The 17518-nt window shown below is 49.6% G+C and overlaps 1 protein-coding gene across 1 annotated transcript in view; it reads right to left on the bottom strand.

The window, feature by feature from the left end:
* The window catches only part of ncoa1 (nuclear receptor coactivator 1), a 102744-nt gene that overhangs the window by 15288 nt on the left and 69938 nt on the right, over positions 1–17518 (bottom strand). Inside the window, exons 11-13 of the mRNA XM_072580187.1 lie at positions 9967–10138; positions 7996–8104; positions 3432–3600 (exon numbers count right to left, since the gene is read on the bottom strand). Coding sequence (XP_072436288.1) covers positions 3432–3600; positions 7996–8104; positions 9967–10138 — 450 coding nt within the window. The remainder of the gene's footprint in view (positions 1–3431; positions 3601–7995; positions 8105–9966; positions 10139–17518) is intronic.

Here is a 17518-nt window from a genome sequence, read left to right as displayed (position 1 = left end):
AAGGCAGGCAGCATCAGGAGGGAGGGGAACACAGCAAGGCAGGCAGTATCAGGAGGGAGAGGGAACACAGCAAGGCAGGCAGCATCAGGGGGGAGAGGGAACACAGCAAGGCAGGCAGCATCAGGAGGGAGAGGGACACAGCAAGGCAGGCAGTATCAGGAGGGAGGGGGAACACAGCAAGGCAGGAGGCATCACGAGGGAGGGGAACACAGCAAGGCAGGCAGCATCAGGAGGGAGGGGTACACAGCAAGGCAGGCAGTATCAGGAGGGAGAGGGACACAGCAAGGCAGGCAGTATCAGGAGGGAGGGGGACACAGCAAGGCAGGCAGCATCAGGAGGGAGAGGGACACAGCAAGGCAGGCAGTATCAGGAGGGAGAGGGACACAGCAAGGCAGGCAGTATCAGGAGGGAGGGGGAACACAGCAAGGCAGGAGGCATCAGGAGGGAGGGGAACACAGCAAGGCAGGCAGCATCAGGAGGGAGGGGAACACAGCAAGGCAGGCAGTATCAGGAGGGAGAGGGACACAGCAAGGCAGGCAGTATCAGGAGGGAGGGGGACACAGCAAGGCAGGCAGCATCAGGAGGGAGAGGGACACAGCAAGGCAGGCAGTATCAGGAGGGAGAGGGAACACAGCAAGGCAGGCAGTATCAGGAGGGAGAGGGAACACAGCAAGGCAGGCAGTATCAGGAGGGAGAGGGACACAGCAAGGCAGGCAGCATCAGGAGGGAGGGGGAACACAGCAAGGCAGGCAGCATCAGGAGGGAGGGGGAACACAGCAATGCAGGCAGTATCAGGAGGGAGAGGGAACACAGCAAGGCAGGCAGTATCAGGAGGGAGAGGGACACAGCAAGGCAGGCAGCATCAGGAGGGAGAGGGACACAGCAAGGCAGGCAGTATCAGGAGGGAGGGGAACACAGCAAGGCAGGCAGTATCAGGAGGGAGAGGGAACACAGCAAGGCAGGCAGTATCAGGAGGGAGAGGGACACAGCAAGGCAGGCAGTATCAGGAGGGAGAGGGACACAGCAAGGCAGGCAGTATCAGGAGGGAGAGGGACACAGCAAGGCAGGCAGTATCAGGAGGGAGAGGGAACACAGCAAGGCAGGCAGTATCAGGAGGGAGAGGGAACACAGCAAGGCAGGCAGCATCAGGAGGGAGAGGGACACAGCAAGGCAAGCAGTATCAGGAGGGAGGGGGACCACAGCAAGGCAGGAGGCATCAGGAGGGAGAGGGAACACAGCAAGGCAGGCAGTATCAGGAGGGAGGGGGACACAGCAAGGCAGGCAGTATCAGGAGGGAGGGGGACACAGCAAGGCAGGCAGTATCAGGAGGGAGGGGGACACAGCAAGGCAGGCAGCATCAGGAGGGAGAGGGACACAGCAAGGCAGGCAGTATCAGGAGGGAGAGGGAACACAGCAAGGCAGGCAGCGTCAGGAGGGAGGGGGAACACAGCAAGGCAGGCAGCATCAGGAGGGAGGGGAACACAGCAAGGCAGGCAGCGTCAGAGAGAGGGGGAACACAGCAAGGCAGGCAGCATCAGGAGGGAGAGGGAACACAGCAAGGCAGGCAGCATCAGGAGGGAGAGGGGACACAGCAATGCAGGCAGCATCAGGAGGGAGAGGGATCACAGCAAGGCAGGCAGCATCAGGAGGGAGAGGAACACAGCAAGGCAGGCAGCATCAGGAGGGAGAGGGATCACAGCAATGCAGGCAGCATCAGGAGGGAGAGGAACACAGCAAGGCAGGCAGTATCAGGAGGGAGGGGAACACAGCAAGGAAGGCAGTATCAGGAGGGAGGGGGAACACAGCAATGCAGGCAGCATCAGGAGGGAGAGGGATCACAGCAAGGCAGGCAGCATCAGGAGGGAGAGGAACACAGCAAGGCAGGCAGCATCAGGAGGGAAAGGGAACACAGTAAGGCAGGCAGCATCAGGAGGGAGAGGGATCACAGCAAGGCAGGCAGTATCAGGAGGGAGGGGGGACACAGCAATGCAGGCAGCATCAGGAGGGAGAGGGATCACAGCAAGGCAGGCAGCATCAGGAGGGAGAGGAACACAGCAAGGCAGGCAGCATCAGGAGGGAGAGGAACACAGCAAGGCAGGCAGTATCAGGAGGGAGGGGAACACAGCAAGGCAGGCAGTATCAGGAGGTGGAGAAGTCAACGTTTTGTATGTAACCCTTCTTCAGGACTGGGGGTGGGTGTGGGGGGGAGCTGCAGATAAAGGGGGAGGCGGGGGCAGGGTGGTGAGGTGGGGATACGTAGTGGCAAGTAGAGGGTTGCCACTGGTTGGTCAATGGAAGATTGGATCCAGTAGGTGGCAGGGTGGAATGGAAGGGAGGGGGAGGGGCTGGGAAGGGAGTCGGGGAAGGGAAGGGAGTTTATTTGAAATGGGAGAACTCAAATGTTGAGTCCTCTGGCCTGTAGGCTGCACAGACAAAAGATGAAGTGTTGTTCCTCAATTTGCAGTTTGGTTCGTTGTGGCAGTGGAGGAGGCCAAGGATGGTCATATCGGAAAGGGAGTGGGAAAGGGAATTGAAATGGGTGGTGACTGGGAGATCCGGTTGGCCCCTGCAGGTTTGGCTGTGACGCTCGATGGACCTTTCCCTAAGTTTACGTTCGGTCGTCCCGTTGTAGAGAAGACCACCTTGGGAGCACCTGATATAATAAACTCGGTTGGAGGAGAGGCAGGTGAACCTCTGTCTCACCTGGAAGGACTCTTTGGGGCCCTGATGGAGGTGAGGGGATGGTGTGCCACCATGTTTTGCATCTTTTCCGGTCGCAGAGGAAGGTACCTGGGGGTTCAGGGGTGTTGGTGGGGAGGATCGTGCAAACCGAGGATTGTCGAAGGGAATGATCTTTGCGGAAGGCAGAAAAGGCTGGAGAGGGGAAGATGATCTTTGTGGTAGGGTCTAGTTGGAGTTGGCGGAAGTGTTTAAGGATGATGTGTTGAATGTGGAGACTGGTGGGGTGGTAGTGGAGGACTTTATTGCATTTGTTGTGGGTGAGGGTTTAGAGCAGTGGAACGGGGAATGGAGGTGGTGTGGTGGATGATAGGTGTCAGAAGCAGACAGGAGAGCAACATTTAAGAGGCTTTTTAACACGAACAGTCAGGGAATAGAGGGATATGAACCATATACAGGCAGATGGGATTAGTTTAGAAATAGCATCACTTTTGGCGTAGTCATGGTGGGCTGAAAGGCCTGTTTCATGTTCTTGTTCTAAGACAGGAATAGCATGCAGTTGGATACAGAGTAAGCCTCCCTCTACGCTGTTTCCCATCGAACACTCCCAGGACAGGTCATACACAGGATTAGATACAGGATAATGCTTCCTCACTTCTAAAGAAATGTTAATTCCGTTTCTCTTTCTACAGATGCTGCCAGACCAGCTGAGTTTCTCCAGCACTTTGATTTTACTTGAGAGATTGACTTGCCTGAACGAGTTTGTCAATTCCAAGAGCCTTGTCAATTTCCACGAGCTCCACTTCATCTTTGGCGCTGAGGAATGACACAAGTTGGTCAAGGAGTGCTTTCTCATCATTCCGTCCTTCAGTACTTGTTGGAGGAGACAGCAGCTCGTCCATTTGGGAGCTGAAGCCAAAGCTGAGAAAGCAGCAGGAGTGCCTATTAGTGCCATTACACTGCAACATGCAGCACTACTTGACAAAAGGGGTCAACAAGGTCACATCACAGCCAGGTATTGCCAGGTTCTCACTATCACCGGTCACATCACAGCCAGGTATTGCCAGGTTCTCACTATCACCGGTCACATCACAGCCAGGTATTGCCAGGTTCTCACTATCACAGGTCACATCACAGCCAGGTATTGCCAGGTTCTCACTATCACAGGTCACATCACAGCCAGGTATTGCCAGGTTCTCACTATCACCGGTCACATCACAGCCAGGTATTGCCAGGTTCTCACTATCACCGGTCACATCACAGCCAGGTATTGCCAGGTTCTCACTATCACCGGTCACATCACAGCCAGGTATTGCCAGGTTCTCACTATCACCGGTCACATCACAGCCAGGTATTGCCAGGTTCTCACTATCACCGGTCACATCACAGCCAGGTATTGCCAGGTTCTCACTATCACAGGTCACATCACAGCCAGGTATTGCCAGGTTCTCACTATCACAGGTCACATCACGGCCAGGTATTGCCAGGTTCTCACTATCACCGGTCACATCACAGCCAGGTATTGCCAGGTTCTCACTATCACAGGTCACATCACGGCCAGGTATTGCCAGGTTCTCACTATCACCGGTCACATCACAGCCAGGTATTGCCAGGTTCTCACTATCACCGGTCACATCACAGCCAGGTATTGCCAGGTTCTCACTATCACAGGTCACATCACAGCCAGGTATTGCCAGGTTCTCACTATCACCGGTCACATCACAGCCAGGTATTGCCAGGTTCTCACTATCACAGGTCACATCACAGCCAGGTATTGCCAGGTTCTCACTATCACAGGTCACATCACAGCCAGGTATTGCCAGGTTCTCACTATCACAGGTCACATCACAGCCAGGTATTGCCAGGTTCTCACTATCACCGGTCACATCACAGCCAGGTATTGCCAGGTTCTCACTATCACAGGTCACATCACAGCCAGGTATTGCCAGGTTCTCACTATCACCGGTCACATCACAGCCAGGTATTGCCAGGTTCTCACTATCACAGGTCACATCACAGCCAGGTATTGCCAGGTTCTCACTATCACCGGTCACATCACAGCCAGGTATTGCCAGGTTCTCACTATCACCGGTCACATCACAGCCAGGTATTGCCAGGTTCTCACTATCACCGGTCACATCACAGCCAGGTATTGCCAGGTTCTCACTATCACAGGTCACATCACAGCCAGGTATTGCCAGGTTCTCACTATCACCGGTCACATCACAGCCAGGTATTGCCAGGTTCTCACTATCACCGGTCACATCACAGCCAGGTATTGCCAGGTTCTCACTATCACCGGTCACATCACAGCCAGGTATTGCCAGGTTCTCACTATCACAGGTCACATCACAGCCAGGTATTGCCAGGTTCTCACTATCACCGGTCACATCACAGCCAGGTATTGCCAGGTTCTCACTATCACCGGTCACATCACAGCCAGGTATTGCCAGGTTCTCACTATCACAGGTCACATCACAGCCAGGTATTGCCAGGTTCTCACTATCACAGGTCACATCACAGCCAGGTATTGCCAGGTTCTCACTATCACAGGTCACATCACAGCCAGGTATTGCCAGGTTCTCACTATCACCGGTCACATCACAGCCAGGTATTGCCAGGTTCTCACTATCACCGGTCACATCACAGCCAGGTATTGCCAGGTTCTCACTATCACCGGTCACATCACAGCCAGGTATTGCCAGGTTCTCACTGTCACCGGTCACATCACAGCCAGGTATTGCCAGGTTCTCACTATCACAGGTCACATCACAGCCAGGTATTGCCAGGTTCTCACTATCACAGGTCACATCACAGCCAGGTATTGCCAGGTTCTCACTATCACCGGTCACATCACAGCCAGGTATTGCCAGGTTCTCACTATCACAGGTCACATCACAGCCAGGTATTGCCAGGTTCTCACTATCACAGGTCACATCACAGCCAGGTATTGCCAGGTTCTCACTATCGCAGCCAGGTATTGCCAGGTTCTCACTATCACAGCCAGGTATTGCCAGGTTCTCACTATCACAGCCAGGTATTGCCAGGTTCTCACTATCACAGGTCACATCACAGCCAGGTATTGCCAGGTTCTCACTATCACAGCCAGGTATTGCCAGGTTCTCACTATCACAGCCAGGTATTGCCAGGTTCTCACTATCAAAGCCAGGTATTGCCAGGTTCTCACTATCACAGCCAGGTATTCCAGGTTCTCACTATCACAGCCAGGTATTGCCAGGTTCTCACTATCACAGCCAGGTATTGCCAGGTTCTCACTATCACAGCCAGGTATTCCAGGTTCTCACTATCACAGCCAGGTATTGCCAGGTTCTCACTATCACAGCCAGGTATTGCCAGGTTCTCACTATCACAGCCAGGTATTCCAGGTTCTCACTATCACAGCCAGGTATTCCAGGTTCTCACTATCACAGCCAGGTATTCCAGGTTCTCACTATCACGGCCAGGTATTCCAGGTTCTCACTATCACGGCCAGGTATTGCCAGGTTCTCACTATCACGGCCAGGTATTCCAGGTTCTCACCATCACAGCCAGGTATTCCAGGTTCTCACTATCACAGCCAGGTATTCCAGGTTCTCACCATCACAGCCAGGTATTCCAGGTTCTCACTATCACAGCCAGGTATTCCAGGTTCTCACTATCACAGCCAGGTATTCCAGGTTCTCACTATCACAGGTATTGCCAGGTTCTCACTATCACAGCCAGGTATTGCCAGGTTCTCACTATCACAGCCAGGTATTCCAGGTTCTCACTATCACAGGTATTGCCAGGTTCTCACTATCACAGCCAGGTATTGCCAGGTTCTCACTATCACAGCCAGGTATTCCAGGTTCTCACTATCACAGCCAGGTATTCCAGGTTCTCACCATAACAGCCAGGTATTCCAGGTTCTCACTATCACAGCCAGGTATTCCAGGTTCTCACTATCACAGGTATTGCCAGGTTCTCACTATCACAGCCAGGTATTGCCAGGTTCTCACTATCACAGCCAGGTATTCCAGGTTCTCACTATCACAGCCAGGTATTCCAGTTCTCACCATAACAGCCAGGTATTCCAGGTTCTCACCATCACAGCCAGGTATTCCAGGTTCTCACTATCACAGCCAGGTATTCCAGGTTCTCACTATCACAGCCAGGTATTCCAGTTCTCACTATCACAGCCAGGTATTGCCAGGTTCTCACCATCACAGCCAGGTATTCCAGGTTCTCACTATCACAGCCAGGTATTCCAGTTCTCACTATCACAGCCAGGTATTCCAGGTTCTCACCATCACAGCCAGGTATTCCAGGTTCTCACTATCACAGCCAGGTATTCCAGGTTCTCACTATCACAGCCAGGTCTTGCCAGGTTCTCACTATCACAGCCAGGTATTCCAGGTTCTCACCATCACAGCCAGGTATTCCAGGTTCTCACTATCACAGCCAGGTATTCCAGGTTCTCACCATCACAGCCAGGTATTCCAGGTTCTCACTATCACAGCCAGGTATTCCAGGTTCTCACTATCACCGGAGCTGAAGAGCCTTAAAATGGTCAAGGTCAGGAATCCCAACAAGTCAATCACAATAAACCACAGTCAGTTTTCTTTTGCCATTCACCAGATTTGGGTATTGTTGGCAGTGACCATCTCAAAGAAGAGTCACCCGACTCAGTACACTAACTGTTTTCCCTCCAGAGATGCTGCAGGAACTTCTGTGTTTCTCCAGCAATTTCTGCTTTTGCTCCCAAGAACCTTATCTGGATGAATGATCTAGTGATAATACCACTAGGCCATTGTCTGCCCCACTTGCTTGGACACTCAGTGAGAACCTGACACACTGTCACAGCAATAAGTACCCACAAACTCCATTAGCAGGAGTGTGTGTATAGGGAGCTTTACAGCAGATGATCAAACATCTCTGAAGAATAGTCAGGAGATTTTTCTATTTGTTTGTGGAAATGCTGACATCACTAGCTAAGCCAACATTTCTTACCAGAGTCCCCAGTTAATTTATCTCTCCTCAGCTCAGGGACTTCAAGTTTAGCTTCCACTGCTACAGTTATCCAAGTTCAAATCAGTAATCAGACAGAGCAAGGAAAGAGCTCAGGGCCATTCAGTCTCTGGGAAATTCAACAACTCTCAATTAAAGTACTTTCTTATCATCCAAAAAGCACATGAAATATTCAAAGTCATTTACTTTTGCCAAAACTACAGCACTACAAATCATCCTATCCCTCAGTTCACCATTTCAGCTTCCCTGCTATAACCGTCACAATTGGTGCTCCCTGAACATAGTTCCAGGTTGACAATCTCTGCTTACCCCTCCTCATTGCTGCCTGTCCTGCCTGTGTTGCTCCAGGATTGCTGGTCTTCTGTCCTCGGCACGGAGAACTGCTGGCCCCTGAGTCCCGAGTCCAGCTCTGGTATACCTTCCAACAAGGAGAGAAACTGAGTTTAACAAAGGAGCAAATCGATCATAGACAACACTTGTTTTTAGACACAGAAATATAAAAACAGAGGCAATTAAAACAAGCCACATTTGTCTCCAGTAAGACTAATCCAAAATATTTCCCCCATAAAGACAGAGATTTGAAATGCAAGGGAGGGGATTGAGAAAGTTATGATGGTGCCAGGAGTGTGGGGATCAAATGCAGCTACACTGGCACCACCCCCCCACCTTTTCCTCCACTACATCGATGACTGTATCGGTGCTGCCTCGTGCTCCCACGAGGAGGGTGAACAGTTCATCCACTTTACCAACACCTTCCACCCTGACCTCAAATTTACCTGGACCGTCTCAGACTCCTCCCTCCCCTTCCTAGACCTCTCCATTTCTATCTCGGGCGACCGATTCAACACGGACATTTACTATAAACCGACAGACTCCCACAGCTACCTAGACTACACCTCCTCCCACCCTGCCCCCTGTAAAAACGCCATCCCATATTCCTAATTCCTTCGTGTCCGCTGCATCTGCTCCCAGGAGGACCAGTTCCAATACCGAACAACCCAGGTGGCCTCCTTCTTCAAAGACCGCAATTTCCCCCCAGACGTGATCGACGATACTCTCACCACATCTCCTCCACTTCCCGCTCCTCCGCCCTTGAGCCCCACCCCTCCAACCACCACCAGGACAAAACCCCACTGGTCCTCACCTACCACCCCACCAACCTCCAGATACATCGTATCATCCGTCGTCATTTCCGCCACCTCCAAACAGACCCCACCAGGGATATATTTTCCTTCCCTCCCCTATCAGCGTTCCGAAAAGACCACTCCCTCCGCGACTCCCTCGTCAGGTCCACAGCCCCCACCAACCCAACCTCCACTCCCAGCACCTTCCCCTGCAACCGCAAGAAATGCAAAACTTGCGCCCGCACCTCCCCCCTTACTTCCCTCCAAGGCCCCAAGGGATCCTTCCATATCCACCACAAATTCACCTGCACCTCCACACACATCATTTATTGCATCCGCTGCACCTGATGTGGCCTCCTCTATATTGGGGAGACAGGCCGCCTACTTGCGGAACGTTTCAGAGAACACCTCTGGGACACCCGGACCAACCAACCCAACCACCCCGTGGCTCAACACTTCAACTCCCCCTCCCACTCCACCAAGGACATGCAGGTCCTTGGACTCCTCCATCGCCAGACCATAGCATCATGACGGTTGGAGGAAGAACGCCTCATCTTCCGCCTGGGAACCCTCCAACCACAAGGGATGAACTCAGATTTCTCCAGTTTCCTCATTTCCCCTCCCCCCACCTTGTCTCAGTCAAATCCCTCGGACTCAGCACCACCTTCCTAACCTGCAATCTTCTTTCTGACTCCTCCGCCCCCACCCCCACTCTGGCCTATCACCCTCACCTTGACCTCCTTCCACCTATCGCATTTCCAACGCCCCTCCCCCAAGTCCCTCCTCCCTACCTTTTATCTTAGCCTGCTGGACACACCTTCCTCATTCCTGAAGAAGGGCTTATGCCCAAAACGTCGATTCTCCTGCTCCTTGGATGCTGCCTGACCTGCTACGCTTTTCCAGCAACACATTTTCAGCTGATCTCTGAAAGTAAGTGGACTCTCCCTCTTTATGGGTATTTAAGCGGGCATTGGATAGGTATATGGAGGATAGTGGGTTAGTGTAGGTTAGGTGGGCTTTGATCGGCGCAACATCGAGGGCTGAAGGGCCTGTACTGCGCTGTATTCTTCTATGTTCTATGTTCTATCTGCAGTCCTCACTTTCTCATCAAACTTACAGGATTTGAGTTAGCAGGAGAACAGCATTAGTGACATACCCTTGAGGCGCTGAAGTGTCCTGGTGACGCTGTTGGAGTGAAGTGGGTCCAAAAGCTGCTCCCTCTTCCCACCTCGTGACGCCAGGCCGTTATTAGCTGCACTGGACTGGCAGTTGCTTTGTAACTGGGCTGCTTCCTCCAAAGTGGGTAACAGGTGATCAAGCTCTGTGAACTGAAGAAGGTGGCAGGGGTTTAAAGAGCATCTCATTCCATGAGATCAGCCAGCAAATCCCTCAGGGTTTTGTACACTTCTAAAGACTGTACCTTCAGCAAGCAAAAAGCTCTTACAAACTATTTGATTTCATTATGCCTCTACGATGAAGGAGAAAGGAATATAAGCCTTTGCTGATAGGTTTAATGAGGTTACCATGAAGGACCTTCCTTCTCAACCTCTCCTCTCTTGGGGCATGGTGATCCTCAGGTTAAACCACCTCCAGATCCCCCCTCTCTCTCGAATGAGAAGACTATGGCAACTTAACCTTTAATGAAATAAGGTGGGACATGGCTCATGAGGAGTACAACAGAAGCACTGATATGTTGGCCCAGAAGGCCTGTTTCTGAGCTGTAGAAAGTTTGTAAGGTACTCCTTGAAGTCAATCTCTACTGAAGGAAATGTAGCTTTTCATGCTTCACTCAGCTCATTCCTCCAGCAATTAAAAGGACAGGAGTCAATACTTCAAATTTGGGAAATGAAAACAAAGTGCTGGAAAAACTTAGCAGGTCTGACAGCACCATTGCAGCTAGGTTAGAAAAGGAGAAAACAGGTCAGCTCTGCTGAGAGCAAAGTCAACAAGTCACAAATTAAATCATGTCAGGGATGGCTGGGTGGGGATGTAATCAATTGTTGGACAGAGGTCATGCTCTGAAATTGTTTAATGTTGAGTCCTAGAAGCTGTAAAATGCTGAAGGAGAAAATGAGGTGGTATTTCTACAGTTTACATTCAGCTTCCTTGGAACAACTGTAGCTGGCTCAGCTTGGATTTATTACCATGGCAGCAAGACAATTTACTGAAATGGCAAGCAATGGGAAGCTCAGGATCATTCTTGTGCGCAGAGTGGAGGTGTTCCACAAAACAGCTGTTACCAGGACTGTCACTGACCTCATCTACCTCATCTACCTTTCACAATCTTCCCTTCACAGCTTCCCACCTCAGTTACCCCAGGCCTGCACACCCCACTACCTTGTTCCCAAAATCCAAAACCAGGACAGCTCTGGCAGACCCATTGTTTCAACCTGTCCATGCCCCAGTGATTTTATTTCTCTGCATCTTGACTCTTCCTTTTTCCCCACTCTTGTTCAGTCTCTTCCCACTTTCACAACAATCTTCAGTCAGAAGTGCCAAGTGGATGATTGGTGTCAGCCTCCTCCAGTGGTCCCCAGCATTACAGACACCAGTCTTCAGCCAATTCGATTCACTCCCCGTAAGATCAAGAAACAGTTGGAAGCTCTGGGATACTGCAAAGGCAATGGGCTCTGAAAATTATCTGGCAATAGTACTGAAGACTTGTGCTCCAGAACTTGCCACTCCCCTACTAAGCTGTTGCAGTACAGCTACAACACTGGCATCTACCCAACAATGTGGAAAATTGCCCAGGTATGGCCAGTATATAAAAAGCAGGACAAATCCAACCTGGCCAATTACTGCCCCATAAGTCTATTCACGTCATCAATAAAGTGATGGAAGGTGTCACCAACAGTAGCATCAAGCAGCACCTGCTCAGCAATAACCTGCTCAGTGATGCCCAGTTTGGGTTCCCCCAGGGTCACTCAGCTCCTGACCTCATTACAGCATTGGGTCAAACATGGACAAAAGGAGCTGAATTCCAGAGGGGAGGGGAGGGGAGAGGGACAGCCCTTGACATCAAGACTGCATTCGACTGAGGAGCCCTAGTTAAACTGGAATCAATGGGTATCAGGGGGCAAACTCTCCACTGGTTAGAGTCATACCTGACACATCAGAAGATGGCTGTGGTTGTTGAAGGTCAGTCATCTCAGCTCCAGGACATCTCTGCAGGAGCTCCTCAGGGGAGTGTCCTAGGCCCAACCATCTTCAGCTGTTTCATCAGTGACCTTCCCTCCATCATCAGGTCAAAAATGGGATTGTTCACCGATGGTTGCATGATGTTCAGTACCATTCACAACTTCTCAGATACTGAGGCAGTCCATGTTCAAATGCAACAAGAACTGGGTAATATCCAGGCTTGGGCTGACAAGTGGCAAGTAACATTTGTGCCATACAAATGCCAGGCTATGACTATCACCAATAAAAGAGAATCTAACCACTGTCCCTTGACATTCAATGGTATTATCATCACTCAATCCCCTACTATCAACACCCTGGGAGTTATCATTGATCAGAAACTGAACTGGACTCACCATATAAACACAGTGGCTCCTAAAGCAAGTCAGAGACTAGGGATACTGCAATGAGTAACTGACCTCCTGAAAGCCTGTCCACCATCTAAAGGCACAAGTCAGGAGTGTGATGGAATAGTCCCCACTTGCCTGGATAGGTGCAGCTCCAACAACACTCAGGAAGCTTGACACCATGCAGGACAAAGCAACCACTTGAATAGCACTGCATCCACAAACATCCACTCCTTCTATGACTGACTGTCAATAACAGCAGTGTGTACTATCTACAAGATACACTGCAGAAATTCAAAGATCCTCAGACAGCACCTTCCAAACCCACAACCACTTCCATCTAGAAGGACAAGGGCAGCAGGTACATGGGAACACCACCCACTGCAAGTTCCCTCCAAGCCACTCACCATCCTGACTTGGAAATATATTGTCGTTCCTTCACTGTCACTGTGTCAAAATTCTGGAATTCCCTCCCTAATGGCATTGTGGGTCAACCCACAGCACATGGACTGCAGTGGTTTAATACGGCAGCTCACCCTCAACTTCTCAAGGGCAACTAGGGACAGGTAATAAATGCTGACCAGCCAGCAATGCCCACATCTCACAAAAATGAATAAATAAAAATAAACTTACATTAGTGTTTCTTTCTGATGCTTTTTTCCAATTATCTGGCTGTAGCTGCCTCACCTTCATCATGGATAAGCAATCCTCCTCCATATCCACCCCCGAGCAGCATTGTCTGAAGGCTTTCTGCTTCTTCCTTGAAAAGAGGGCTGAACAAGCCCCTTCCACCACCCTCCTTCACTTGACTGAACTCATTCTCACTTCAGCAGACTCTCCTTTAACTCACGTCACTTTGTGTAGATCAAAGCTGTAGCTGTGGCCAACCACACGGGTCTGAACTATGATGGGTTTGCAAAATACTCCTTGTTCCAATCCTACTTGGGCACCCACCAATAATTCCTACTCCAATACATTCATGATCTCTTCAGTGTTTCTTCCCACTCTCATCTGGAATTGGGAAAACTTCACGTTTCGCTTCCTACCTTTTCTCACTATCGCCTGGTCCATGTCTGACCCTTCCCTTCCTTTCCATGATTCCACTGCTTCCATTTCTGAGGATAGGCTGTCCACCAATATCTATCACAAGCCCACTGACTCCCAAAGTTATCTCACACCCCGTTTTCTGTTGGGACTCCATTCCAATCTCCTAGTTTCTCTGTCAATAGACAATAGGTGCAGAAGTAGGCCATTCTGCCCTTCGAGCCTGCACCACCATTCAATATGATCATGGCTGATCATCCTTAATCAGTATCCTGTTCCTGCCTTATCTCCATAACCCTTGATTCCACTATCCTTGAGAGCTCTATCCAACTCTTTCTTAAATGAATCCAGAGACTGGGCCTCCACTGCCCTCTGGGGAAGAGCATTCCACATACCCACCACTCTCTGGGTGAAGAAGTTTCTCCTCATCTCTGTCCTAAATGGTCTACCCCGTATTTTTAAGCTGTGTCCTCTGGTTCGTCACTCACCCATCAGCGGAAACATGTTTCCTGCCTCCAGAGTGTCCAATCCTTTAATAATCTTATATGTCTCAATCAGATCCTCTCTCAGTCTTCTAAACTCAAGAGTATACAAGCCCAGTCACTTCAGTCTTTCAGCATAAGGTAATCCCGCCATTCCAGGAATTGACCTCGTGAACCTACGCTGCACTCCCTCAATAGCCAGAATGTCTTTCCTCAAATTTGGAGACCAGAACTGTACACAGTACTCCAGGTGTGGTCTCACCGAAGCCCTGTACAGCTGCAGAAGAACCTCTTTGCTTCTATACTCAATCCCTCTTGTTATGAAGGCCAGCATGCTATTAGCCTTCTTCACTACCTGCTGTACCTGCATGCTTACCTTCATTGACTGGTGCACAAGAACACCCAGATCTCTTTGTACTGTCCCCATCACATCTGTTCCAATGATGCCAACTATCATTGGGCTGTCTCCAATATGTCCTGCCTTTTCCTCAACCAAGGGCTTCCACCTCCCCCCATCAGGTTTGACACGTGTCTTAGCTATGTATCACCCCAATCCTGCACTAAGAGTCATAGAGTTGTCTCACACTGAAAGAGACCTTTTGTTCCAACTCTTCCATGCCGACCAAATATCCTCTCTGTTCATGTACCCATCCAGACGCCTTTTAAATGTTGTATTTCTACCAGCCTCCACCACCTCCTCTGGCAGCTCATTCCATACACACACCATCTTCTACGTGAAAACGTTGCCCCTTACCTCCCTTTTATATCTTTCCCCTCTCACCTTAAACCTATAGCCCCTAGTTTTGAACTTCCCTACCCTGGGAAAAAGACCTTGTCTGTTTATACTATCCATGCCCCTCATGATTTTATAAACCTCTAAGGTCAGCCCTCAACCTCCAACACTCTAGGGAGAACAGCCCCAGCCTCTTCAGCCTCTGCCTATAGCTCAAACCCTCCAACTGTGACAACATCCTTGTAAACCTTTTCTAAACCCTTTCAAGTTGGATAACTCCTTTCCTGTAGCAGGGAGACCAGAACTGAATGCAGTACTCCAAAGGTGGCCGAACCAATGTCTCGTCCAGCTGCAACATGATATCCAAACTCTTACTCAATGCACTGACCAATAAAGGCAAGTGTACCAAACACTTTCTTTACTATCCTGTCCAACTCTTACTCCACCTTCGAGGAAATATGAACCTGTACCCCTAGGTGTCTTTGTTGGGCAACACACCCCAGGTCCCTGCCATTAACTGCATACATCCTGATTTGCCTTACCAAAATGTGATATCTCATATCTATCTAAATTAAACTCTATCCACCACTCCTCAGCCCATTTAGACCATAAGACCATAAGACATAGGAGTGGAAGAAAGGCCATTCGGCCCATCGAGTCCACTCCGCCATTCAATCATGGCTGATGGGCATTTCAATTCCACTTACCCCCATTCTCCCCGTAGCCTTTAATTCCTCGAGACAACAAGAATTTATCAATCTCTGCCTTGAAGACATTTAGCGTCCCGGCCTCCAGTGCACTCTGCGGCAATGAATTCCACAGGCCCACCACTCTCTGGCTGAAGAAATGTCTCCGCATTTCTGTTCTGAATTTACCCCCTCTAATTCTAAGGCTGTGGCTACGGGTCCTAGTCTCCTCGCCTAACGGAAACAATTTCCTAGCGTCCACCCTTTCCAAGCCATGTATTATCTTGTACGTCGCTGTTAAGTGTCCCCTTAATCTTCTAAACTCCAATTAATACAATCCCAGGATCCTCAGCCGTTCCTCATATGTTAGACCAACCATTCCAGGGATCATCCGTGTGAATCTCCGCTGGACACGTTCCAGTGCCAGTATGTCCTTCCTGAGGTGTGGGGACCAAAACTGGACACAGTACTCCAAATGGGGCCTAACCAGAGCTTTATAAAGTCTCAGTAGCACAATGGTGCTTTTATATTCCAACCCTCTTGAGATAAATGACAACATTGCATTCGCTTTCTTAATCACGGACTCAACCTGCATGTTGACCTTTAGAGAATCCTCGACTAGCACTCCCAGATCCCTCTGTACTTTGGCTTTACGAATTTTCTCACCGTTTAGAAAGTAGTCTGTGCTTTTATTCTTTTTGCCAAAGTGCAAGACCTCGCATTTGTTCATGTTGAATTCCATCAGCCATTTCCTGGACCATTCTCCCAAACTGTCTAGATCCTTCTGTAGCCTCCCCACTTCCTCAGTACTACCTGCCTGTCCACCTATCTTCGTATCATCTGCAAACTTCGCTAGAATGCCCCCAGTCCCTTCATCCAGATCATTACTATATAACGTGAACAGCTGTGGCCCCAACACTGAATCCTGCGGGACACCGCTCGTCACCGGCTGCCATTCCGAAAAAGAACCTTTTATCCCAACTCTCTGCCTTCTGTCAGACAGCCAATCCTCAATCCATCCTGGTAGCTCACCTCGAACACCATGGGCCCTCACTTTGCTCAGCAGCCTCCCATGTGGCACCTTATCAAAGGCCTTTTGGAAGATCAAGGTCCCTCTGTACTCTTAGATAACCTTCTTCACTGTCCACTATACCACCAATTTTGATGTCATCTATAAACTTACTAACCATATTTCCTATATTCGCATCCAAATCATTTATATAAATGACAAAAAGCAGTGAACCCAAAGCAAAACCTTGCAGCACACTGCTAGTCATAGGCATCCAGTCGGGAAAAAAACCCCTCCATTTCCATCTAGTCTCCTATTTCAAGCCAAATCTCTACCCAAAAATGGCTACCTCTCCCTGGATTCCACATGATCTCACCTTGCTAACTATTCTATCATGCAGAACCTTACTGAACATCTTACTGAAGTCCACACAGATAATGTCCACTCCTGCCTTCATCAATCTTTACTGTCACTTGTTCAAAAACATTAATCAAGTTAGTGAGACATGTTTTCTCACTCATGAAGCCGTGTTGACAATCCTAATTACTCCTTGTCTTTCCAAATACATGTAGACCCTGTCCCTTAGAATCCCCTCCAACAACTTGCCCACCACTGATGTCAGGCTCATCGGTCTATAGTTCCCTGGCTTTTCCATACCACCTGTCTTAAATAATGGCATCACATTAGCCATCTCTAGTCTTCTGGCACCTCACTAACAGCTATCAATGATAAAAATAACTCAACAAGGGTCCCAGAAATCACTTCCCTAGCTTGCCATAGAGTTCTAGGATATGCCTGATCAGATCCTGGGCATTTGTCCACCTTTGTGTTTTAAGACATTGAGCTGCTCCTCCTCTGTAATATGGACAAGATATCACTATTTCTTTCTCCAAATTCTCTACCTTCCATATCCTTCTCCACACCAAATACCAATGCAAAATACTCATTTAGTATCTCATCTATCTCCTGTGGTTCTACACACAGACAGCCTTGTTGATCTTTAAGGGGCCGTATTCTCTCCCTAGTTACTCTCTCGTCCTGGATGTACTTGTATAATCTCTTTGGATTCTCCTTAACCCTATTTTCCAAAGCTCTTTCATGTTCCCTTTTTGTCGTCCTGATTTCCCTCGAGTATATTCCTACAGCACGTATACTCCTCAATCCTCTGCCCTCACTCCTTCCAAGATCAGTTATATGATTACCTTTGTCCTCAATTTCCACCCCATTAGA

The sequence above is a fragment of the Chiloscyllium punctatum genome, chromosome 11 (assembly GCF_047496795.1).
Source record: "Chiloscyllium punctatum isolate Juve2018m chromosome 11, sChiPun1.3, whole genome shotgun sequence".
In the NCBI taxonomy this organism is placed as follows: domain Eukaryota; kingdom Metazoa; phylum Chordata; class Chondrichthyes; order Orectolobiformes; family Hemiscylliidae; genus Chiloscyllium; species Chiloscyllium punctatum.
Note: the sequence above shows the minus strand (reverse complement) of the source record. Positions and strands in the feature narration are given on the sequence as shown.